The sequence below is a fragment of the Marmota flaviventris genome, chromosome 13 (assembly GCF_047511675.1).
Source record: "Marmota flaviventris isolate mMarFla1 chromosome 13, mMarFla1.hap1, whole genome shotgun sequence".
Classification (NCBI taxonomy): Eukaryota; Metazoa; Chordata; class Mammalia; order Rodentia; family Sciuridae; genus Marmota; species Marmota flaviventris.
This window is the reverse complement of record NC_092510.1, coordinates 43989062-44015212: the sequence shown is the minus strand read 5'-3', so window position 1 is coordinate 44015212 and position 26151 is coordinate 43989062. Positions and strand designations below refer to the sequence as shown.

Sequence of the window (26151 nt, the reverse complement as noted above, 5' to 3'; positions counted from 1 at the left end):
AGAGAAAATTGCAAAATGTTTTCTATCCTGTTGTGTTTTTCTTTAGCTTGTTCAGTATCTCTGTTTATATACTTTCTCCCCCTATATTTGAGATGGGAATCAGGGAAAAGAGATAAAATTTGGGTAACAGAGAAAAGACTAGTATGAAGTTGAAAAAAGAAAGCCAACTATCATGGGAAATAATTATATTTTAGAAGTGAATTAAAGATTCTCGGAAATATATTCTAGCCTCCTGGGAAAACAAAGGGAAAAAAGTCCACTCTAAGAAAGTTCTTGAGTGGGGAAAAGCATCAGAACAAAGCCAGATCTGGTAGTAAGAATTTAAAACAAATTTTTAATAATATAAATCTATGTTGATAATGTATATAATTTGTTTGTTGGGTTTCTTAGTGGGGAAATAGCACAAAGTCACCCAGCCTGTCTTTAGTGGATTTATGTGGTATGGTCAGACATTACAAGAAGCTCTGCCGTAAGTGCCATTTGCAGGAGTTGGCAAGTTTAGAAATTAGAAAAGATTTGTAGCTTTTTGTCCTGTATTCTGTGGGAGAAATGAGGGAAAGAAGCATATCTCATTTCCAGAACTGTGGGCAGGTTGCTAACTTATTTACATTAAAGCTAGCTAAGAAAAGACTTCCTTTTTGTTTTCTAGGAAAAAAAAAATGCAATTTTGGTGATTTAAGACTTTTCTGTTTACCAACAGAAACTCTGCTTTTCTCATTCCCAGCCAAGTTAATTGTTAGGTCTTAATTACTGGCCCCCACGTCCTGACCACCTAAAAACAGATGGTTTCTTATAAATGTAATGAACACATAGCTCCTTGCTTCTGTGTTCCTTCACACGGGGTTCTGTTTGCTTGCCTGGAGTAAGGAACAGGGGAAGGATCTTCCAGAGATAAGCTAAAGTCCTTCTCAAACAACCGGAAGCATGCTACAGGTTCTGGAAGCAAAGATTCTGAGGTGCACCACTCCTTTTAATAGATTAAGGGACAGAATGACAATCAGAAACTGTAACAGTGATACCACTCTTCAGAAGTTAATGCTAATTACAGAGGGATCTTCTGTGATTTTATAGAGCAGAATTTTCTTCTGGGTGGTTAGGGGGGAAAAAAAGTTTGTATACACATTTTGTGTATACAAGATATATACATACACTGATGGTACTAAGAGAAAAAGCTATACCAGAAATTGCCCAATGTAAATTAATTTCATTACAACCATTTTATGCTTATAGAAAATGAAACTTAAAGAGTATTTTATGACATTTTAAATTTCTTTGGTTTTACTAATTTGGCTTTCATTTTATCTACTTTTTATTTTTAAAAAGTATTTATGAAAGTATGGCTTGCAGTGTGACTCTCTAAAATTTATGTATCACTGTTCGCAATTTAATGAGGAATAATTCATCACATTTGTCCAAGTCGTGAAGTCTTAAGTTTATACAGTACTTTCCAGTTGATTGAAATTATTAGAAGGCTTCATTTAAGCCTCAGGATAACCCCATAAGGTATGTATACTTTCCATTTACATGTTAATAAAGTGAGGCTGAGTGATGCTAAGTGTCCTGGCCAAGGTCATATAATTGATTTTAATGATTAATACCAATGGTGGCAGAGGTCTACTAACTGCTATTTGAAGGACATTACATTAACAAATGAAAATGTCTCAAGAAGAGGTTTTTCTCATTTTATAGATGAGGAAGTTGATAGATTGATCTGCTTTAGTACACATATCAGAGCCAAAGAGGAAAGACTTGAATCCAGGTAGTCTCATTCCAGAGCTCACATTTTGAACCATAGATTTATTGGTTGGTTCTCTTCCAGACATTTCTCTGCTAGAATACTTGCTGACCAGGTAGGAAATTCCTAAGTAGTAGGCATAAACAGGCCTTCCCTGGTAAACCTCAGAACCAAGAGTATGCACAGATCACAGGAATATGTTAGTAGTTATGAAGCAGTAATTCAGTAGAAGTTAGAGGAGAGGTAAAGAGGGAGACTTCCCCTGGTCAGCATGTCACCTATCAATGAACAAATGAGGAAAATGAGGCTTCAGACAACTAAGTTGCCCAACAACCCCCAAAGGAAAAGATTCAAAGCCTTAATTTAAACATAGAAACTGAGAGATCATTCAACCAGCTGTGGTTTTTCTATTGTAAATTAATTTGATTTAAACAATATATATTACCCAAATGACCATAGCAAAAATTAAAAAATCAAAGTTAAGCAAGGATTGACATTTATCATTAAACTCTTAAGACAGATTTTGACCTCCCAGTTAAATAGCAAGTTCGAGAATGCTAAGACCGATTGCTAATATGAAAAGCCTGGCTGAATTTGAAGTGGGACTCTGCAGAGACCAGAGCTTGCTTCTCATATAATTATATGGAGCTGGGCCCCTTGATGATAACATATTAAATGAAATTAGTAAAACTTTACTTAATATAATTAAAATTCTGAAGGTTAGATTTAACGTATCTAATTAAATCTAATATACTGGGAAAACACAGCTTACTTTGTAAGTAGTCATGGGCTTTCCAGATATATTGATTTTTGAGTTATTTATTTTTTTCTATTAGTTTAATAGTTAAGGTCTGTATTTAAAAAGGGATTTTGAGCCTAAACTCCAGACTTGAGAGAGACAAAGTAGAATGTAGAGTTTAACTTTACCCATATGTAAAGCTGATCTAGCTCCAAAATCTATTTATTTATTTATTTATTTATTTATTGTATTTCCAACCAGTTTTTTCAGCTCATGTGATTAGGTTGATATGAATCTGTAGGGCACATTTTAACTCCTCATCTCTCCTCTATCTGAATCACTTTATTTTCCTTAATGTCTAGTAAAGCTAGAAAAAAAAAAAATGTCACCAGCAGGCTGCTAAATAAAGAAATTTTTGCAGTATGGAGTTATAGTTTATATAAACCATATCTGAGCATGTTGTTGCTGCCTTGGAGAAAAGAGAAAAAGCTAGATGAGATTGAGGGTTGGAAATTCTGGTGGACAAGAAGGGCCCCCACATAATTTTGACTACAAGATTTAAGAGAGACCTAGGTCCCTGAGAATCAACCCACCCCATCCACTTCCATTTTTCAGTGGGGGAAAAAAATCAGTGGTAATATTGTAATAAAACAAAGTTTGAAAAGATTATGTGCACATCTGCTTTAGTAGTAATATTTTCCTAAATATGTAAACATATCTTAAAGTAAAAGAAAATTATAGAAATATAATGGGGTAATTGATTTTATCAGAGTCAGGGAAGGTCACACTTAGGAAACTAAATGAACTGATATTCAAAGGAAGAGAGGAGTTAACTTGGTGGAAGTGAAAGAAGGTTCTAGGCTGATAGGACAGAATGATGAGAGGTTTGATTTCAGAATTGACCAAGATCAATTCAAAATACTGAAAGCCAATCAAGATACAGCTGTGTGGAGAGATGGATTCAGGTAAGACCCTACAGGGACTTATAATTCCTTGTGGTCTTTATCCTTAGAGAAATGAGATTTCATTGAAATGCCTTAAAAAGTAGAAATGGCACAATCAATATGGTATTGTGAAATGAAAATTTCGGAGACTAGACTAGAAAAACTAAAGTGAATGGAGAAAGTCAGACTATTGTATAGCCATGAGAAAATGGAATGAGACAAAAAAGATAGCAGTAGACATGGAAACAGGTGAATGCTCTAGAGTTTTGAAGTAAGAGTACTTGATGATAGATTGGGTATGAGAGAGGAAGAGAATAAAAGCATATTTTCAGTAAAACACCTAGGTTATTGACATGTGTGCTATAAAAGATATGGTTTAATATTAGAGAAAGATTTATTTTGAAAGGTATATTGTTCATTTCATTTTAATCACAGTGAGTTGAGGTACTTTGCACATAGAAATGAAAACATAAATTTGAATTTTGAATTTTGGAATTCACAGGAGAACTCTGAACTGAAGATATGAATCTGTTAAACATTTGCATATAGCTGATAACCTATGCAATGAATTGGATTGAGTTCTCCTAGGGCAAAAACAGCATGAAGAGAACTCTTTGGCCAGATCATGGAGGGACTTCATCATTTAATAGCTGGATAGCACATAATAGACTATTAAGGAAGTAGAATTAATATAGGAAAAGATAATGTAGAAAATAGTTACATAACAAAGAAAGAGGTGAGAATGTTTCATGGAAGATCTTACCAAAATGGTAAGATTCTGCTAAGAGATGATTTAAGAAGAGGATCAAAACTCTCCTTCCTATGTCACACATTGAGGTCCTTGAGTTCCCTGTTGGTGGCAGTGCTGAGGCAGGAAGATAGCAAGGTCCATTAAGATGTGAGTGGAAGAGAAGGAAATGGAGAGCCTGGAGAACATGCAGCTACTTGCAGAATTGTGGCTGTAAGGACTAGGAGAGACAGGTAGATGACTACAGTAGGATGTAGTTTGGTTTGTTTTTAAATGGTGGATATCTGTGCATGGCTGAAGTCTAATGGCTAGGGTCCAGTGGGGAGGAAGTTGAGACAGATGAGAAAGTGGTATGGTGCCTAGTTAACTCTCTAAGAAAGTCAGAGAATGGGAGTCAATTTAAATAGTTGTTGGCTATAATGCACTGTACCCTTACACTGTACCTAAAGGAAAGATTATAGTAGAATTAGGCTTATAGTTTGATAGACTGATGAGGGAATTATTGTCAGACTACTTATATTTTCTTTGTAAGTAAAAGCCAAGAACATCATTTTGTGGGGAGATATGAACATCCAAGTTTGAGTAGTGGAGAGCACTTGAAAAAATCATTGTGGAGAATGGAAGGACTTGGTAAAGGGAGAAGCTGACTTTGTGCATTTGCCAGGCACTGTTGAGGGCCTGTTGGGATTTGCTGATCATGGATTTGTGGCTTCATCCTGCCCTGTGCCCTGTTTCTCTAGCTGTATTCAACTCCCTAAGCTCAAGCACAGAGAGTCAAGAGTCTACCATAAATTGCATGGGAGAGGTACACTTTGGAAGAATTGAAAGATGTAAGAGGTAGGGTGGTGCATGAGCCAACTCTATGAAGATTGAAATCACCCAGGACAATGGCAGAATTTTGGAGGAAGGTAGACTTTGAACCTCACCCAAACAAACAAATTCTGTGAAAAGAGATGCTAGAGAAGTTGATATATGGCAAAAATCAGCCCGAGAAGAGAGTCATATAGATGAATTGCATGAACTTCAAAACAGAAGCTGACTGTTTAATTTTTTAGCAAGAGTGTAGAGGAAAAATACCTTAAGAAGCCACAAGGAGCCAAGAAAACAAACAAACCCCAAACCCTGATTCTTAGATTCCTGGAGAGGGAAGAGGGATAAATTAACAGCTACCACAGGAGAAGGCTTCAAGAGAAGCAGCACTCTTTGGGGAAAGCTAGGGTGCAGGTTAGGCAAAGACATGGATGTTTGCAAAGTCTGAGTTGCAGAGAGTATGGTTCAGATTGTATATTTAGACTGAGGTGATACTTTCTATAATCTGAAATTCCAAATTGCCAATACCCCATTTTTCTCAGTGTGCAAGAGTGGCTTTGAAGCAAGCTCTACTTTGACTGCCCTAGACCTAGACGCATGGTTTAGAGAACAGTAGAGATAGAGGAGGTTATGGATCTCTGACCACACTGATAATTAATTGCTGTGGGAGAGGCTGTTCAATTCTTATCTCAGCCACGAGTGAAATGAATAGTTTGGGAGTGTTGCTGAAGAAAGAATGCATCCTTTTTTTCCCCATGAACAAGAATGACAACTCGGTGTATGAAAGCAGAAGAAAAATTAATAGAATTCATCAGCTTAACTTTGATTTATACGATTCTGAAAGCAGACAGTGGGTGCTCTCTGATAATGTGCAGCATCATTACTTTAGGAGAAGAGAAGCTCTCCTGACTTTGTGCAGTTGGTAGGAAAAGCAAGAGGTTCCTTGACAAGTGTGTTTATCAAGTACATCTGCAGTGTTATTTTGTACGCTCAGTTGCAGCCTCTGTCATTCTTCTCCATGCTCATTTAACATGATGGACTTGTTTGGCAAATCCTTCAGGTAGTGGGAGGACAGGATGAAGAGGAGGCTTGATCTGGATCATAAAATAAAAGATATTGGCCTCTCTCACACTCTCCAACTCTTCTTCCTCCTCACCCTCCTTGATCATCATGATTATTTGTAGTAAAGAAAATGAATGGTTAGGTGATGTACTTGTGTGCATCTGTTCATGAGTTGCTCACAGCACCATGGAGAAAGGTTTCTGGTATAATTGACTGGTTTGACTTGAATTCTTGATTAGGGGGAACAAGTTTCACAAGTTATTTTACCTCCATCTCATGGAATTTCATCCGTCCTAGTGAATAAGATAGCTCAGATGTGTCTCTTCCACTGTGATGTCAGCCTCGCCCATAACAGCTGGCCCATAACAGTTTGGTGCTGTTGGCTACACACACTGTGCTCAATGCTTTAGATTTGTTTATTTCGTTACCCTGCACTCACAGCCTGGTATTGTATACTTCCATTTTTCAGAATATACAGTTGAGATTCAGGGATGTTAAACAAGCAACCTAAGATTATCCAGCATATCAGTAGTGGAGCCTAAAGTCTGGGCTAGATATATCTCCAAGTGCCATATTCTGTACAAGAACACTCTAGAGCAGCACTTACCAGGAAGCATTGTGTGAGATCCCTGTGAAATTTTAAATTTTCTAATAATTGCAAAGGAAGTAAGCAAAAAGAAGTTGGTAAAATTAATTTTAATAACATTTTATGTAACCCCAATATAGAGTATTATCACTGTTTCAACCTATGATCACCATTATAAAAATGTCACTGATATTTTTAAAGAATATTTTGTAGTTGTCTATGTACCTGTATTTTATTTATTTATATGTGGTGGTGAGAATCAAATCCAGTGCCTCAAACATGTCAGGCAAGTGCTCTACCACTGAGCCATGACCACTGCCCCTGTCAATGATATTTTACATTCTCTTTTTTTCTTACTAACACTTCAAAATCCAGTGTGTCTTTTATAACTAGGGTGCATCTCAGTTCTGGGGAGCCACATTTGAATAGCTTGGTGGCCACAGGGGCCTGAGATTACTATACTGGTCAGCTTAGCTCTAGACAGTCTTCATGGGAACAGCTCAATAGTGCTGAAGTTTTGCTGAGTTTGTTGAGAATTTGGGATGAGTTAAAAGAAGCTTTCCTGTGGCTGCTACTGTTCTCTTCGATTCCATGCAGCTCAGGGTTGGTAGTGCCCTTTCCCTCTTTGCTTTGTCCCTGTGATAACCTTCTCTTCTCAAAGGTATATGACTGTCTTCTGTTGTATGTGTGTGTTTTCACTTTCCCAATAAATCTACAACAATTTTGTGGAGTTCTCCAGAAATGTGTTATGATGCATGGAGTGAGTGTAAAAAAGAGATCATTGAAAAAGTTTAAATCCCCTTACTATCTCTTTTTCTGGATCTTTTTGTTCGTGACCTGCTCTTACAGCCTTAGAGTTTATGTCTAGACTGTACTTAAGGGACTGTGCTATAGGAAGGCAAAACAAGTGTATGCATTTAATATAATACCTGAAAAGTAGGAAGTGATCAGTGTGTTAGTAGGTATTATCTACTATGTTCCAAATCCATATGTAGTTATGCAAGTCCCCAAACATAAATGCAAGGGAAGGATATATTCTCTAGTAACTTAACTACTGACCTATATCTGTTTTTTAACAGGTGGCTTTATACAACACTTAAATTTTAGTTGACCATTTTCAGTGTGAGGTCTCAGTTACATTTGTCTTTTCTTATAGATATCATTATGTTGAGACCTAATTTGAAGCCCTTTACATAGAAACCTTCAAAATTCTGCAGTATTTAGTTTTATAGTTTGATAAGCAAGATAAGAGATTTTGCATTTTACTTTCTTTTCAGATGAGTAAGTTTTATTTTTAATTTTTGTATCCAAACAAAAAGTATTTTTGGTTTATATAAACAAAATAATAGATATCTGTGGAACCCAAGAGTAATTTTCTTTATATACCACCCCCTTTTAAAAATATCCTGTTACAAGTTGATGTCATAAAAAATATTTGTTTAGCAGCTTGTGGTGGTAGATTTCAATATACTAGCCTTATATGTGTCCAGCACCAGGTTCCTAACAACAAGTGCCTGTTCTGTTTATGATACCTAATAAAGAGTAGTCAACCATGGTGATATTGCCATACAAGATCATTGAAGTCACACATAAATGTCTATCCATGTTGTTTTTAAAATTGAACAACAGGTGGTTATTTATCATTGATGTAAGAAATGGACAAGTCACTCCATATCCATAATTTGCCTTCATTCTCAATCACTGGCCTGTGGAAGATTGAAGGGCACATCTATTTTCTCTTCCCTCTGAACTAATCTTATTTTTATCTGTCCATTTCTTTGCAGAGGATACTACATAATAATTGTGCCTTTGAAGAAATCTCGTGGGAAATTTATCAAGCCATGGGAGAGTCCAGATGAAATGGAATTAGATGAGGTAACTACGTCTTCGTTGGCTGTGTTTTTCATTACTTATTTAAATATCCTCTCTTCCCAATGGAGGCTTTCGGCATCTAATCAAGGTGCTGGCTTCTGCACATCTGGCTGGTCGGGTGGCTCAATACTCTGATCATATTATACTCTAGGGATCCCAACAAAGATCCTTTGGCTTTAATTAAAAGACATTAAACTGCAATAAAGCTTACAACCTGTCTAATCTTTGTTGGCCTTAATATTTTGCCCCTTGTAAAACATAATGTAGAAGTGGGGAAGGTGAAATAAATTGTCAGCAAAGACTTAATGACCATTGATATGAATTTCAAGGGCCATCATTCCTTTGACAGTTGCTAAGACCCTTACAAATGCTAAATTGTACTTTAGCAGCAGAGTTCATTTGACCTAATATGTGGTCTTGACCAGTTTCTTACAGAATTCTACTGATTAACTAATGTTTGCCTTATTCTGTATTCTATAGGTTTTTCAGAATCAAAAGTACATGTCACTGCAGAGGAAAATGAAACAAATGACAAAATCTTGAGCAAAGAAGGAAATGTAAAACAAAATACGGCAATAATTAAGTAGTATGACTTTAATTTCTAAAATCTAAAAATAGGTGCATTTTAATTGATAATTCTTTTTTAAAAAGAACATTAAAAAAGTTAATACATAATGTGAAATAGAAGAGTTATTTATGACATATTTTATTTGCATGAGAAAACTACAAACCTGGGTATTGGGCCACATCCCCAGAGGGCCACTGAAAGTTAATGACTAGGATTCATATTTGAAATATAGGAAAGACTTTGTTATTTTAATGAAATGCTGTTTTGAATAAGTTCATAAGGCAAATACCCAGATGCCCTTTTGGGAAATAGAAGATTTTAATTTATTGAGTTTATTTACAACATAGGCCACATCTTAGAGCACAGCCTGTTATTTCTAGGTATTCTCTCTATGTCAAATTAGTACAAATGCAGCAAGGAAAATATTAAATTACTTACCGGTATTACTAGAAGGTGATTTTTATTTCAAACATGTCTACAGAAAGGAGACTTTGATTTGACAAAAAGGGACTGTTAGCATTCTCTGGCAGATGTGTGTCACCTCTAGATGTGGGGACTCATCAACATCTACTTTGAGTTAAATTTGATCAAGTTCAGAAGGTGAGATTAGTTCAAGGTTAGGCTGATGCTTTTGTGTCATGTAGTGATTAGATGTCATGGGGGGTATAAAACAAGGCATCATTTCAATAATACTGTGAAGTAATTTAGATAAGTTATCAAGTTAATTTTTTCTATTAATACTAAAGAAATAAAATTGTTATCGTGTATTAGTGGAGGAAGAGTAATCCTTCATCTGAAGATGCAAAATGATCAGTTAGCTTTTTTGTAAGGATTCCAAAGCCAGACAGGATATTACTTGCAACTGACTAATCAGATAATCCTTTGAAATAATTTACGATCTTATTAGGGTTTTTTCCTGAATTCCAGGATTGTCACCATCACATTTTAGTTGGAATTGCAAAGGCAACTTGTAGATCCTGTGAATCTCTATACATACATATATATATTTAAGTTTTTAAGGTATTGAGATCCAAGGCAAATGATATCAAATACTTTTAAATAATAAGCTTGCCTTAGAAGTGAAGCCATTTGATAATAAGTAATAGAAAGTGAATCTCTTTTACAGCCAGTTTTTAACCTCTAAAATGCACAGCAACATTAATGGATTAAAGTATAGAGCTATGTGACATTGAACTTTCTTGCAATTAAATTCTACAGGTCTGCGCTGCTGGTTCCCTTAACAAAGGGTCATTTTAATCATCCTGTAGGTTGTGGTGCATTAATCTGTATAATAGCTTGATAGAGAACATTTTATTAATTCAAAATTTTTGGGTCAGGATGGGTTGTTTCCCACTTTTCTTACTGATATAATTGAGACCACATTGTAGAATTAATGGTGGAAGAAATAAGATATGCATTGACTGGAAAATGAAAATTATTTCTGATAAAAGAACTAAAGCCCTTGATATATCTCTGGAATTACCTCCAATACATCTTGTAACTATTGTGGAGGGGAACAAATGAAAGTAGGCTATGGCCTCACTTTCTGCTTACTCATCCAGTTTCTGATCCCTGCCAACAGGATTTTCCCAGCCTATCATGGATAATAAAAGCATTGTAGTAATTTTATCTATAGCTTGGTACTGCCAAGTTTGACAAAGCGGTATTCCTCTCTTAAATGTATTTGACCAAGTAATTTTTCAGAAAGGCCTATAATTCAAATTGTTGGAACCATATCATCGAATAGAATGGTGGCCTAAGGGGATTTCCACATGTATGCCTCACATTGAGGCCCATAAAAAATTGAAAGAGGCTTTCTAAACAGAGTTACTCTAAAAATTATCTTCTGAGCTCTTTTTATTCTTTGTCTGAAGATGTTCTTCACATGATAAATTCATAGACTGGAACTCCTGTTCTCAAGGTCAGACTGGGCAGAGCAGACATTGATAGTTGAAATGAATTTTGGGCAGAATGACTCCCAAAATGTTAGTTATATTTAATTCAGAGCAGGTCACCTAATATATCATAAGCTTTTCGTTGCACTGTACTTCAAAGGCTTGTCGTAAAATATCACTGTCTTTTGTGATTGTAACCAGCATACTGTCTAACTTTGGTGTCATCTGTGCTCACTTGAGCCATTTAGAGTATAACACAGGAAGCTTTCTACAGAGCTTAGAGCAACCTACAGGGCCAGGGTGATGTTCCATTAGGTCCAATGCATTAATGAATGACTGCATTGGACCTAAAGAACACCAAAATACTCAAAAATTTTATTCTGAGGCACTTTCTCTACATCTTCTAAATAAACCCTAGCAAAAGGTTCTTATGGGAATGACAATGATATGGATGAATTATGACAGCTGCCTTCATCTGAAATATGAATAAAATCAAGGTAGGGTTTGATCAGTGAAGTAGAAGAAAGGACGCAGTCACATAAACAACTGATGGTAAATGATTTTGATTTACCAACTTGAAGATGCTGTTCAGCTCATCTGCAGTGCATTTGTCCTCAAAGCAATGGCTGCCATCATTTGCTGCACAGCGACAATAACCTTTCTAATGACTTTTCAAGTATATATTATGTTGAATGTTTGACAACAGATTTTTTTTAAAATTAGCATGTTAAAAGAATCCAGAGAAAGGAAATAACACGTCCATCTGTGTTAATGAAAGCAATTGCACAAAAACGATGTGTCTAAGTACAGACCGAGTGAAAACGATTTAGGTGATCAGAGCTTAAACATAGCATTTGATTTCTTGATTTGGGGCAACCACAAAGTAAAAATAAGGTTGGAAAAAATCTCTTAGGAGTAATTTTATTTCATTCATTGAAATTTTCTATTATGCCCCAGTTTCCTCATCTATAGGTGGGGATGATTGTAACCTACCTCAGATGGTTATTATACAGAGTAAATGAACTTTAATGCATCTTTGGGCTTATAGAACAGTGCCTGGTGTCCAGAAAATTCTTAGTGATAGCTATTATCATGATTAAAAACAAACCTAAATTTCACAACAGAACTTAAAGATAGTATTAAATTTTTGCCATTGCTTTTTTACTAACCAATTGGTGCATAATTGATCAATTTCTCTGAATTTATCATCAGATGGTTCACATTTGCTAAACAGATCATGTCCAGTTTACTATGCTTTTCATACAGCTCACATTTCACATAATCTTAATTGCATCAATAAATTCAAATTTAACAGAAAATTTTAGAACATTATAAATTAGATATTATTGACAAATAACATGGGCACAAATTATCTATATAATGAAAAGATTGTTTTCTCCATTTTGAGGGTATAATTTTGAATCAGCTGAGCCCATTTGCAAGTCTGAGTGTAGAAGAAACTATAAAACATCAGATTCCTACTGGATCGAATCAGTGTTTTTCATAGATAAAGTCTGAAGCCTTTATCAGCACCAAATCCTGACCTTGATTATGGCAACATCTCTCTATACTAAGTAGTTGTCACTATTTTGGTTTTTAACCATATTCTGTTCACTTATAAAATGAAGAGATATAAATACTTACCTTGCAAAGTTTCCATAAATACTTTAATTTTGTCTATCAAGATAAGGACAGGGTTTACCCTCAGGTGCATAATCTTTTTCCAGTTTGTCCTCAGATATATTGTGTTTTCTGCACAGATAATGAAAAAACAAAAAACAAAAATTCTCTCTAATATACCTTTAAAAAAATGTTGCTTGTCTCAAAAAGCATTACAGACTGAAACACACCTATTCCCTGTTAAACCTGGTGAAATATGAGGTAGAGGAAGAAGCTAATGATAGCTTTGATATCATTTTGAAATCAGTTGTCATATCATTAATGTGATTTTTCTCCTAATAAAGGGGGCAATGTGAAACAACACGTTATCTAAAAATAAATTCTTTCTTTTAGAAACTCAAGAGGGATCTTAATGTATATATATATATATATATGTGTGTATTTGCTTTCTTCAACATAATATTGAAATTTATTTCTATTCACCCTGTCTTTGTTACCCAACAAACTCCCCAGAGAACTGGATTCTATAAAAAAATGAGTTCCATGACAAAATGTGATGAATTGCACCCAAATTAATCAAGGAGGCAAATTAAGTCATGAACAGTTAGTGAATAACAATGTCCCTTTTAATATGTATAAATTCAGAATTTATTTATATTACAAACATATATATTATAAATTTAAAAGTTAATAAATATTGCTTCTGTTGCTTTGAGGGAATTTACATCATATAAATGATCTCATAATTGAAAATTAAACTCTCCAAAAATGTGGTAATAGTTACACTTTTAGATGACTTTATCTGAGGTTACTCCTTGTTTAATAAATCTCCTACAAAACAAGGCTTTTATGAATCAAGCTGCCATTTCTCCTTAGACAAGTTATGATGCAGTATTGGCCTTTGAGAGAATTTCATTAGTGTAGGAAATGATATGAGCTACCAGTAAAGATCTAATTGCCCTGTGTTTATAGCCTGGCCCTTGCAAGAGGAGTCCAATATCTTATTTAACAGGAAGACAAGCATTTGAAGTATGGAGAGAACTGAGATTTAGTGATGCTGGCATCGCTACATGAAATGTGGACAAATTGAATTTGGGTTGTTCCCAGTACTGAATTAATTTCTCCCATTTAACTATCAGTATGTGGGTTATTGTTTACAGTTCTTTTTCTGTTTCTCATTTCTTCTTTAAGCTGCTTAAGGAGATATCTAGGAAACGCAGAAGCATCCGTTACGGGAGAGAAGTTGAATTAAAGCCATATATTGCCGCTCACTTTGATGTCCTTCCCACTGAGTTCACCCTGGGGGATGACAAACATTATGGCGGATTTACAAACAAGCAGCTCCAAAGTGGTCAAGAATATGTCTTCTTCGTGTTAGCAGTGATGGAGCATGCAGAGTCTGTAAGTTCATTATCATGACATCTGTTTGCTGGGATACTTTTACACAGTTGGGTCAGTATATACTAGGTGGTTATTTGGGGCCATGTAGGTACATCCATCCTAATTATTTCTCTTGAGCTGTCATTAACTGAAGTATAAGAACCACCTGCCTGCCCTTCTAGTACACTGAATGGGATTGCAGTGCAAATAAGCTGTCTCTGATGACAGGGAGTTTAGGTGAGCTTCATTTATGTGAAGTAGGAGAATGACAAGACATGGATTTCCAGACCTGTCAACGTAACACATGTGTCCTAGTGTTATATCCATCGCTTACAATCTTCCTCCCTCAACACGTAGAGTAGTATTTAAAAAAAAAAAAATTACTCTTCTCATCTGACATAATACCTGGCAGATATTAGCCCCTGTGATTTCAGTAAGAACTAATAAATTCTAATTCCACATAATATATTTCCAAATATTTGAAAACATTGACTTTGGTAATGGTTGCATTTATTCTCCTATAAAACTGCCAGTGAGGCCCCAGTACCTCTGGTCAGCTTCCCTGGAAGATCTGTCTAGGAAGAGGCAAGCACAACCAGTTTCTTTAATTATAGCACTTTACAAGTGACTTTGTCAGTGAAAAGCCAAGAAAGTTTGAAAATAATTCAATAAAAGGGAGAATTCCTAAGGTACTCTAAATAATGAGTTGTCTTCTTTTATGTAATTCATCTTGCTCTTATGTCGTTTTATGCTTCAGTTGCTTTGAACATTAAAAAAAAATGGAGAGAAACTGTAGATGGGAAGGGGGGTGGGTTTTGAAGTGGCAGTTCACATTAACATTTAACATACATATTGCAGACTGGATCTTTCTAATCAGGGCCCCAGTCTGACAGGCGTGGCAACTCCATTGAGCCAGTCAATTTCTGCATGTAAGAAGCCCTCAGTGTATCAAAGGTTTCTCCACATCAGGTGTTAGCGCGTACAGTGGGGCCTCTCTTCAAACGACTGAAGGAATTCCCCCGTGGAAAGTCAAAACACAAAGGCAGCCTGGTTTACCTTTGTACGCAAAATGTCATTTCAAAAACGATGTGACGGCCTTCCTGGAATTTTAATGTACAGATACGCTTTCTCTTTCCAGTTGAAGTTTTTAAGGCAGAACATCAAGGGAAATGGGAGGTTGGAAATCATCTTTCTCTTTAAAAAGAGAAAAATAAGACTTAGGTACTTGAGAGGAATTTTCTTTAAATAGCTCTATGAACGTTTCAGAAAGCACTTTCAGAACATTGAGGTAGATCAGAGAACCCGACAAAGAAGAGAAAGCTCATCTGATCATACAAACAAAAGGACTGCACACTTTCTCACTCCGGATCTTGATGTCTCCCCAACCCTTTCCCCCTGTTTAAGTGGGTCACCATTGCTGATGTGTCTACTCCTTTCCTTACTGTATCATCTCAGTTTTATTAATTGCAGAATTAAGATCTTTTCCCCAAAATTTATCTTATTCCTTTTCTCCACCATATTTCTTTTTTTATTTGTTCGAATGAGTTATACATGACAGAATGCATACACAAATGGAGCATAACTTCTCATTCCTCTAGCTATATGTACATGGTGCTGATTCACACCAGTAGTGTAATCATACATGTACATAGGGTAATAATGTCTGTCTCATTCTATTGTCCTTTCCATCCCCATCACCCTGGCACCCCTAACTTACTTCTCTCTGCAAATTCCAAAGTTCCTTCATTCTTCCCTACCACCCCCCACTATGGATCATCATCCACTTATCAGAGAAAACATTCATCATTTGGTTTTGGGGGATTGGCTTATTTCACTTAGTGTGATATTCTCTGGTTGCATCCATTTACCTGCAAATGCCATAGTTTCATTCTTTTTTATGGCTGAGTAATATTCCATTGTGAATACATACCACATTTTCTTTATCCATTCATCAGCTGAAGGGCATCTAGGTTGGTTCTTGATATTGCTCTCCACAAAAACAGTGTTTTCCCTATGGTTCCTACGTGTTCAGCCCAGCATTTACTTTATAGATGAGAATTGTATCCAAGTAGTATCATGTGTGCAGTGAAGTCATCATTTTTTAAGCTTCATATTTCTCAGACTGTCAGTTAGTAATGTGCATAACCACTCCAAGAGTGGGTTGGCAATTTGCAGAGACAAAACATTTCTCTTCCCAGTAAGGACAGGTGCTTTTCCCCAATCCTTTGCCTCATATTCAAAAAAATACCAGAGAACTATTTTTGAGTAGTATAAAGTTAAAACTATTATTGCCACCCACTGTACACATTTTATTTTTCATGAGACTGGTATCATTTTTGTTATAACATGACTGTGTTTCCTGATTGGGGTTGGAAATCTATGTGCTTGGGAAGACCTTTGCTTAGAGTTCCATCTTGATTGACCTAGATTATTATCTCAAAGGCTCTGGGAAAGAATTTTAAGTCAACAAGTTTTGCTTCTACAGACACTTTGAGTGTGACCTACAAATGGGGTAGGCGACTGCATAAACAAACACATTTATATAAAGAATCGTGTTTCTTGAATATTATAGTCTCTCTGCCAAGTCCTTTGTGTAAATCCTTATACCACATATCTTTATTCCACCTACCCTCCTTCCCTCACATTTATTTGAGCTCTTTCTGAGCAGGTTGTAAATATATACTGAGTTTTCATCATCTTTTGATGCATTAAAAAAAATCTGGAAATTGAGGCAATTCCTTTCCTGAGTAAGTGAAAAAAATAGAGTAAAATCAAGATTTCAGTGTGGCATGTGTTGTCCTAATATGTCTGCTGAGCTCATTATACTAAATTGCAGAATATATGCCTGAAATGGGGTTTTTAAAAGATGAAGGTTAAAAATCAAATATATTTACTGATCATAAAGGAGCATATACACTCATATCTTTGATAATCACAGCCATTTGAATTGGAACTTTTTATTTAGCAAAGATTTGTTAAGATCCCACCGACTGCAGAGCTCTGTGCTAGCCATTTTAAGCATGTGAATACAAATAGTATATAAATCTCTCTTTCGGGAATTTATATTTTCATTAGAAGAAGTGAAGGGTGTATCCAAATTTTAAAAAGAGTTTGGTGATCAACTTGTTATTTTTACATGTAATTTTTGGAATGACAGATTTCTTCCAATTAAGGGGGCAGTATTTAAGTGGCACCTTAGTTGGATTTTAGGAGTTAAATGTTGTGGAACTTGTGGAGGGTTAAAGAAGAAGAATAGAGCATTTGGGGAGTAGTAGCCAAAAGCTCAATCTGACGGAATATGTTAAATGTGCTGCGACAATTTAAAACAAAGGCCTTTGAGGGCCATGCTAAGGTATGTAGGTTTTATCTAGTAGTAACCAATTGCTTTATCCATTTGCCTTGAAGGTTTTATGTGGTTTAGGGCAGTAACTCTCACAGCAGTAATGAGTATTAGAAAAAAGGGAGACATTTTTGATGTGGTTAGGAGAGCATGAATGAGATCCTAAAGAAAGATGGTGTCCATGAGGCTGCAAAAAGGACAGATGGACCTGAGGGTCACTGATAGGTAATGTCAGTAGTCTCTATTCATAGATAATGACAGTATAAGAGAAATTGGGGAATTGGGAGAAAGTTTTGTCTGGGAAGAAGTGAAGTCAAGCATGCAATTCCTCATTTGAGCATGCATGTGGAGATAATTGGAAATGAGGGTCTGAGACTTACTAGAGTTCCTGAGTTTAGGAACTCTAGTGAAGAAGTAATCTGAACAGAGGAGGCTGGGAGGGAACACTGGGGGATGATCTGAACATCCTAGGGTGGTGGAGAACAGAGCCCAAGAATGCGTGCCCATAGAACAGGGGCAGTTAACTCAATCGGGCTTGAGCAGTGGGAAAGATTAGGGATTTAAGAAAAGTCAGAGCAGGAGTTTTTGAAAAGTCCTGGTCATTTGTAGCAAATCTGAAAAGGCGTAAGAACGGAATGAAGAGAATTAGATTTGGAAATAAGTAATAGAACCAATAGTCATGTTTAGGCAAGAAGAGATAAGAAGCAGGGCAGCCAGCGGGATCGGGTTGGAGAAGCTGAGAAGGAAAAGGAAAGGGACAATATGAAGAGACAGAGTCAAGAGAATGCTTGTCTAAAATCAGGCTAAAATGAGACAGAACATAATGGAATGTTGTAGAAAGTTCACAAATTTTCAGTTCATTCCTTCACCAAGTAACGATTTTTTAAATTATATTTATTATCAATTGTGTGTTAAAAACAAGCATACCAAGAAGTGACTAATAAAATTAATTAGGAACTAATAAACTGTTTCAAGTTATAAAAATTCCCTATTTAAGAAAGCTGTCATCAGCTCTGTACATCTTGCACCAATGATTTGGGTACTGGATTTCTTTCCTGAAATTGTGGACTTGATTTGTCCATCATATGGCCTAACAACATATAGCACTAGAAGCACTGATATAATTAAATACTTGACAAAGTACTGACTTATTTTTCTGTATATGTACCTTTTAACTGTGACCTTTTTGGTTGATATAGAATGAGTATTTCATATTGAATATACTTGAGACTGGCAGAGTTGACAATTTCAGATGTTTTTGGATTTGGGGATATTTATACCAACTTCACTGTGTTATCCAAATATCTAAAGTACCTAATCCAAAAATGTGAAATTACTCAGAAAGTTTTGGATTTGAGAATTTTGAATTAGGGATACTTACCCTGTCACTCCTTGAGGCTAGAACTCTCTCTAGGTTTTCACATAGCTTCTCACACATTGGCACAATGTAAAAGTTCACTGGACATGTTGGGACTGGTTAATCATTGGTATTTATGGTTCATTAAATTATTTAATATTCTGTATGTAGATCCCACTAAGAAGTACCAATGAAGTAATTTATACCAAAAAGTGATTTTGTTGTAAGATTTCACTCGACGAGAATACTGATCACGCAAGACTGTCAGTTTCTCCTTCATCTTTCTTCTCCCTTCTCTTTCCTCCTTCATTTGATTGATTTCATCCTGTATTTGACTTCAGTTGCTTTATCCATTTGTCATAAAATCCACTATGTCCTAAATTTGGAGCTGGGGGAAGGAGGAAATCCTTCTAATGCAAAATACAGTCCAGAAAGACCCTATTTGATAACTAAAACAGACTCTGTTTTTCCTCAGAAGATGTATGCAACCAGCCCCTACTCTGACCCTGTTGTGTCGATGGATCTGGATCCACAGCCCATCACAGATGAAGAAGAAGGCTTGATCTGGGTCGTAGGTCCTGTCCTTGCAGTAGTCTTTATCATCTGCATTGTCATTGCTATTCTCCTTTATAAAAGGTAGGTTTGCTCAATATTTCTGTTGCAACTTCGAGGGCTGCCTAATTTTGAGGACTTAATCATTGTTCTGTGGTCACCATGTGGTTGATTTTAGTAGGAATATTTTAATGCAACCCTATGATTGCTGGGGAAACGTTTCCATCAGAGGTAGCACAAAACATAAAGATTGAACTATTTCGAATGGTGTTCAATTTGTGGTCAGTACCTTGCTGTCTTCAAGGAATGTATCCCAGCCTGAATTTTCTGCACTACCTTATTTAGAATGAGCAACTTTTCTGATATTTTAGATATTAGTACATTCACTGCAGACCATTCCATGCAAGTTTTCATTTGTTTGTTTTAGGTGGTTAATTATTCAATGTTGACATATTTTTCAAACACTATTACAATTTTGCACATTTGTATCCATTTCATAAGTGTAATTTGCTAGGTGCTGAAAGATTTTTTTCTGTAGCTGTTTTTTCAAGATTTGGCAAAAGTAGCTAACAATGAAGGATTAAAAAAAACGAGAGAATACATTCTCTCTTACTTTTATTCTATTATTCCACTTATTTTTTTAAGTTATCATTTGTGACCGAGAACTGGGCGTGAGAAGGTATCATTTTCCTACTTTAACAAGTACAACCTCAGTCCTTACTCTCCTGAATATCAACCTGACTACAGTAAGGGTACAGATAATTCATATCTTCCCAATCTTTTCTGATCTTCCACTCTTTTTCAATTTTATTTTTGCCTACATTTTATATAAGCCAGATCCCTGCCCTCCCCTCCCCAGTTTACTTCCCAGACTCTTGTATAAAGCACATTGTAATTCCTTCCCTAAACCTTCTCTTACTCAAAATTACAATATTATGAATATATAATCCTAATTACAGTTAGATATAGTCAATGTTTAAATATATCAAAGTAGATTCTACCATCATGTATAACTAAAAAGAACAAATAACAATTTAAAAAAATAAGCAATTCAATGTAATATATTTTCTAAAACATTTAGAATGACTGAATTCTGAATTATCTCCCTTTATATCAATTTTTTCTTTCAATCCAAATTTTATTTTCATATGATTTTAACCTTTCTTCCCATTTTTCTTTGTGGCATACCATGTCTTGGAATGCCTCTGCGAAGGTGATCCCCTCCTTATACTCTGAACAACTTCTCTCTCCCTATCATTCTCAAAATGAGAGTGTTCTCATTTTGATGCTTGCTCTATCTGATTATTGCCTCTAATTCTTTTTCCTACCAACATAGCTACCATTTTGGTGTTTATGTGACTTATTTCTATCTCTATACCCTTGTTCTTATATTCCTATAGTGGGTTGATTTTTTTTTTTTAAATAACCTCATTTTGACTCCTTAGAAACTCGTCAAGATACTTCTTTTTTGGAAAAATTTCTCTATGAGACTGTTTCAGTTTTTTGATAAGTTTTGTTTTTTGTTCTAACACAGAGGTTTGGAAAAATGACAAATGAAAAAAAGTTTATCACCATAACCCATAAAATTGCCCATCTTACTTTAGAGCTAGAAAGAAGGGCAGGGGTGGGGGGCATCCATCACTATTTTTTTTTTCTCCCTGATCACTGCCATCATTCAATTATCCATATCCTGAAATTGCTGAGAAAGCGAGTGGTTGAAGGCAAAAATGTCCTTTCAGCTGCTGGCTTGAATCTTTCCATCCCAGCCCATGTCTTGTTAGTGTGTATCTCACGGAGCCTGTCATATTTTATCACTTCACTCCTGTATAATATAAGGGCAGGAAGCAAGAGCTACCAACATGCCTCAGAATAATCATGAAACATGTCCAAGTCTAAGAAGCTGGTGCCCTTTCCTGTTTATGTGCTGCAGGAATTACTAGAAGAGAGAAAAAAAATCTTAAAAAAAAGCAAAAGTAAAATTCTACTTCAATTCTCATTCTTTTCTGGTAAATATTTGTTCAAATGGTCACAAGTGCCTGTTAATAATTGCATTTCTAGACCGTATCAGATAATGTTTTTTGATTATTCAAAATGAACAGAATGCATGCCCATTTTTCAACTTGTGTTTCATTATGACATACTTAAGTCATACCATTAACAGATATCTGTGTGGCATTTGTGAATCAGTTGTTTAAATGGGAAGAAATAGAGGTTTTATACCCTGATAATTTTTAAGATTTATAATTAAGTTTTCCTTTGTTCATCTGCATGTGTTTGGAAAAAAAACTACTCAGTTATAATTTTTCCTAATCCTGCAAAAAGAGGCATCATATTTAAAGGCTTTAAGACTCTGTTAAGAGTTGCATTTTAGTGTGTGCATATGTAAGCATCGTCTAATGCAATTGTTGGAAAATGCACACATCCTCGAATGCTAAGTATATTTAGCCAACCATCTGAAGGCCCATGAAGCGTTTCTGAAATAGAAATGCTTGCTTCAGCAGTAAAGAACATTCCTGACTTGAAATTCAAGTAGACCCAACAATGTCCTTCTTGATTATCATGAGGCAATTCAAGAGGAAATCTTCTGTACCCAGTGAATAGTTCTTTTATAGCATGTGTTTCGAACAAAGTTAATTATATAATAAATACTTCATTTCCTCTTTTTAGGTGCCTTTTAGTTTATACACAGGTCATTGATAATGGCTCAGAATTGAAAATATCTTTATTGTTATTACTATAATTATTGATAAATTATTATTTTCCTCTATGCAACTGATGCTTTATGAAAAGAATGAGCATAAAATAGTGTTGATTCACATTGTCTTAGTAATCCCCGTTATTAAATGCACCTATTTACAAGATAATTGCATTAGTAATAGGCCTGTGGCTATGAATAGTTTACTTGATATTTCCTATAAAAAAGTATATTTTACACAGTCGTCTGAGAAGCATTTGAGACTTACTAATTATATTAATATGGAAGTAGCTCACTCTTTACCTTTCATTCTGTTAATTTGATTTTGTTTTTATTCTAGTAATTTGTTCATAGATAACAACAAAACCGTCAGTGAAACTTTGTAAGGGCACTAAAATACCTTCTGAAGGATCAGAAAATTAAAATATGTTTATCAGGTTTTTAGTGCTATAAATTTTTTGTATTGGGTTTTTTTTTTCTTTTTAATTTTGTGCTTCATATTCAATATGGATAGTGATTTAAAATGTACGTTTCAGAGGTAAGATGGTAGGAAGGTTTAGAAAAACACTGAACAAGGGAGACCTGTGTTCAAATCTCAGTTCTGGCCACACAGGGTAGAAAGTCATGCCAGCACTTTGGGCCTAGATTTCCCCATTTATACAGCTGGTAGGTTGTCTAGATAATTAAGGGCTTTTTAAATAATAGTATATTATAATCTGGGAAATTTTTTAAAACCAGGTAATAGGACTAGGACTATATTATTTTTGCCGTGTGCTGGCATGTATGTGTTAAGCATGAATCTAGCCTGCCTTTATCCATCCACATTCAGAAATTATAATTTACGAAGCGATTGGAAGTTTTTAGGTATTCATCCGCACTGTGCAGCTGTTACATGTATAAGGCTTTTCAGTGTTTAGTTCTAGAACTCTACAAGAATTATTTATATATAAAATAAATATTTAAGAATAAAATACTAACCTGACTCTATGAAAAAGCTTCTAGGGATAAATGAGAAATGTGTATTATACTGTGGAAAAAAAGAAAGTGTGAGTTAGGAGGTTGGAGAAATCTGAAGCACGTGTGCGGCATGAACAGTCTAGCCTGAACACATAGGGCAAAGGGAGTAGATAATTTCCACCCCCATTTCAATATACTTTCATGAATGCCCTGAAGTAGATGTGACTGAAATAGAGACTTTTCCAGCTTTTCCCAGCTCCAGCCTCGGCTTTGATTCTTTAATCTTCTCTTTTTGCGTCAATTCTACATATATTTCCAAGTTGTCATCAACATCTTGAGATGCTTTTAAATATGCTGCTGCACCAGCCCACACTGGACATTGCCAATGGATCCTGCCTTCTGGTGTTCACGCAGCCCCCTGCCAAGGCTTCTAAGGCCTCCCCCATCACATCCAGCCACTCCTCTTGGCCCAGCTAACTCATCCATCAGAAGTGAGCTAAGAAGCTTCCTGATAGGTCAAAGTCCTTCGGGATGCCTCTCTCCTCCCCTCTCCTCTCTACCAGTTCAAGCTTTCTTAGGTTCGATCCCCTTTTCTATGCCCTTAGAGTACTTTTCTCTTACCTGTTAGAGAAACTACTGCATTTCTGTGATTACCCACTCTCTGATTTGGTATGACTGAACTATGGGTCAAGGACCCTTATTCCTTGTTGTGTCCCTAGTGCCTGGTAGAATGCATGACACAGGCCTACATTGAGTAGTTGAATTTATACAGGTTGATGAGTATGCAATAAACTGGTTCCCTCCACTTGTTTATTCCATCACCTTTATCTTGGTTGGCAAGAGCTCTAATAAAACCATTGGCCATAATTTAAATTTAGCCTTCCAACTTAGATATTTGCACTAAATATGTACTCACATATGTGCTGAAACTGACACTTCATAGAAGAGGAAACGACTTATACACTAACTATACATCTACTTATGTGACTACCCAAGCAGCATTTTAATACATAAAACTGGTATTTCACTAAGTGGTTCTCTTCTATCCAAAGGAGTAGATTTTCCTATTCCTGATAGTCCTAGATAAAAAAGGAGCAAGTTAGAAGCATATATATATATATATATATGATTATTATTAAATTAGCACACTGATAAATCACTTTAAAATTAAGAATAGAAAGAATTAACCAGTAGGTTTTAAATTATCTCCATCTTTCAGTGTTTATGTGTGTGTTTGTACAACTTAAATGTGGATTTTCTTTTTCTTTTTTCTTTCTTTTTTTAAGAGATGGACTGGATTATCTCATAGTGCCAGATACTTCAGCAATATGGGTATTTATTTCATTGGCATTAAGGACTTAGTACCTTTTTCTTTGCAGTGGGAACTCACTAAGTACTTTGCAATTTGCCTCAAAATGCAGATTGTTTGGATTCTTTTCAGGGAAAGGTCATAGTCTCCACCAAAACAATACTGTTGTTTAAGCAGTAAATGTATTATCACACGTGAGAGTATCAGTAGATGTGTTTGCAGATAGCAGCATTCTCTGTTGAGGAAAATATCTGTCTTTTCAATGGCTGGTAATAAAATGCTTCTCTGGATTGGCCCAGCTGTATTGAATGGGTCATGCTCTGTAGATTTATAATGATGAGTATTTTCCCAAACTGAAAATGTATTTAATCCTTTATTGGAAAAAAGATTTATGATTACCTTACTTGTCAAGAGATGTCTGAAGAAATCATTTCTGCCACTTTATTACCTTGTGGTCTAGTATTCAATTGTGAAATTTTTTGTGCAATTCAATGCAATTTGCAGATATTCCATATCATTAAAGCAATAGTGTACCTCTTAACTGAAGACTCTTTATTTCAAATGAATGAATTTCTTTTATGAAATGCTGTTGTATTTTCATCATCAAGTACATTAGTAGTTTTCTCATGGCATGTTTTGTAAAAATGAAATTATATCTCCATCATCAAACACCTCCTGGGATATAATTAACTGTGGCAGTATTTTTGTAGGTGATGGAGAAAAGTGAACATACATTAGCGCGCACACACATACACACATTTTTATTCAGCAATGCAACCTCGTGTCCTCCATTTACTTCATGATTAGAGGCCTTGAAGTATTTTGATACACTATCATTTCCTAATATGTGTCAGTTATGTATCCTTGCTTGTGAGCACTAGTTTTTAAATCTTGGTTGTCATGGTTACTCTTGTTACCATTGGCCAACTAACATTTAGCTTTTCTTTTTCTTTTTTTGCCGCATTAAAATGGAGCAGTAAGCCTGACAGGTGAGGAATAGAGAACAAACCCCTTCAATGCTCAGTAAGAAAAAATAAGATTCTCCAAATAGACTTTGGAGGTGTTGAAGAGGTAAGGGTGGGGGCTGCCTATGGAGGATAACTCCATAGTGGAAAATGGACACAGCCTACATGGAAATGATAATTTTGATATTAAAATGATTGAGGAAAATAACTATTTTGTCTCTGGGGGATAAAAAAACATTCTTTAAAGCCAACTTGAGAAGGTAGTAAAGCCAGTTTTTGAGTTTTCTGTGTAGTCGAGGTTAAATGAGCATGTTTGTGTTAATGTGTCTGCAGAGTGGAAATCTGAGGTGTCCCATGAGCCTTTTTGTTTTGTTATGTTTGTTTCTTACTAAAGATCAGTTTTCAAATTTGATCAGAGATCATCATTTGCTACAGGGATACTGGCATTTTTCACACCCTGAAATATTGAGGACAGTGCCTTAGTGAAAGCTGTTTCCTAATTCACAATTATTACCTGTGTCTTTCTGCCTTGATTAATAACAATAATAACAATATCTAAAATACACAGTGCTATTATTAAATGATGAGTCCAAACTACCTTCCCACTTTCCCATTCATATGTATACATTTAGACACATGCATATGTAAATATATCTACACCAGTATAAATTCCTGATTAAAATAAACTAAGGAAAGGATTTCAGAGAATCCCTACTTCTTCCTCCCATCATTGTGCTCCAATGGCTCTTAGCAAGTGTACCCTGGATCACAGGAGTGGCATCAGTGTCCCCTAGAAGCTTGATAGAAATACAAGTTCTTAGGCCCAACCTGGGACCTGGGACCTGGGTCAGAAACTCCAAGCACTGGAGCAGCAGGATATTCTCTCTCTCTCTCTCTCTCTCTCTCTCTCTCTCTCTCTCTCTCTCTCTCTCTCTCACACACACACACACACACATACACACACACACACACACACACGATTCTCAAGTACACTCAAGTTTGAGAACCATGATTGTG

General features: G+C 35.7%; 1 protein-coding gene across 1 annotated transcript in view; it reads left to right on the top strand.

Moving 5' to 3' along the window:
- The window catches only part of Ptprd (protein tyrosine phosphatase receptor type D), a 380695-nt gene that overhangs the window by 237006 nt on the left and 117538 nt on the right, over positions 1-26151 (top strand). Inside the window, exons 20-23 of the mRNA XM_071600638.1 lie at positions 8409-8499; positions 13771-13980; positions 19132-19292; positions 25144-25158. Of these exons, the coding sequence (XP_071456739.1) occupies positions 8409-8499; positions 13771-13980; positions 19132-19292; positions 25144-25158 (477 nt within the window). The remainder of the gene's footprint in view (positions 1-8408; positions 8500-13770; positions 13981-19131; positions 19293-25143; positions 25159-26151) is intronic.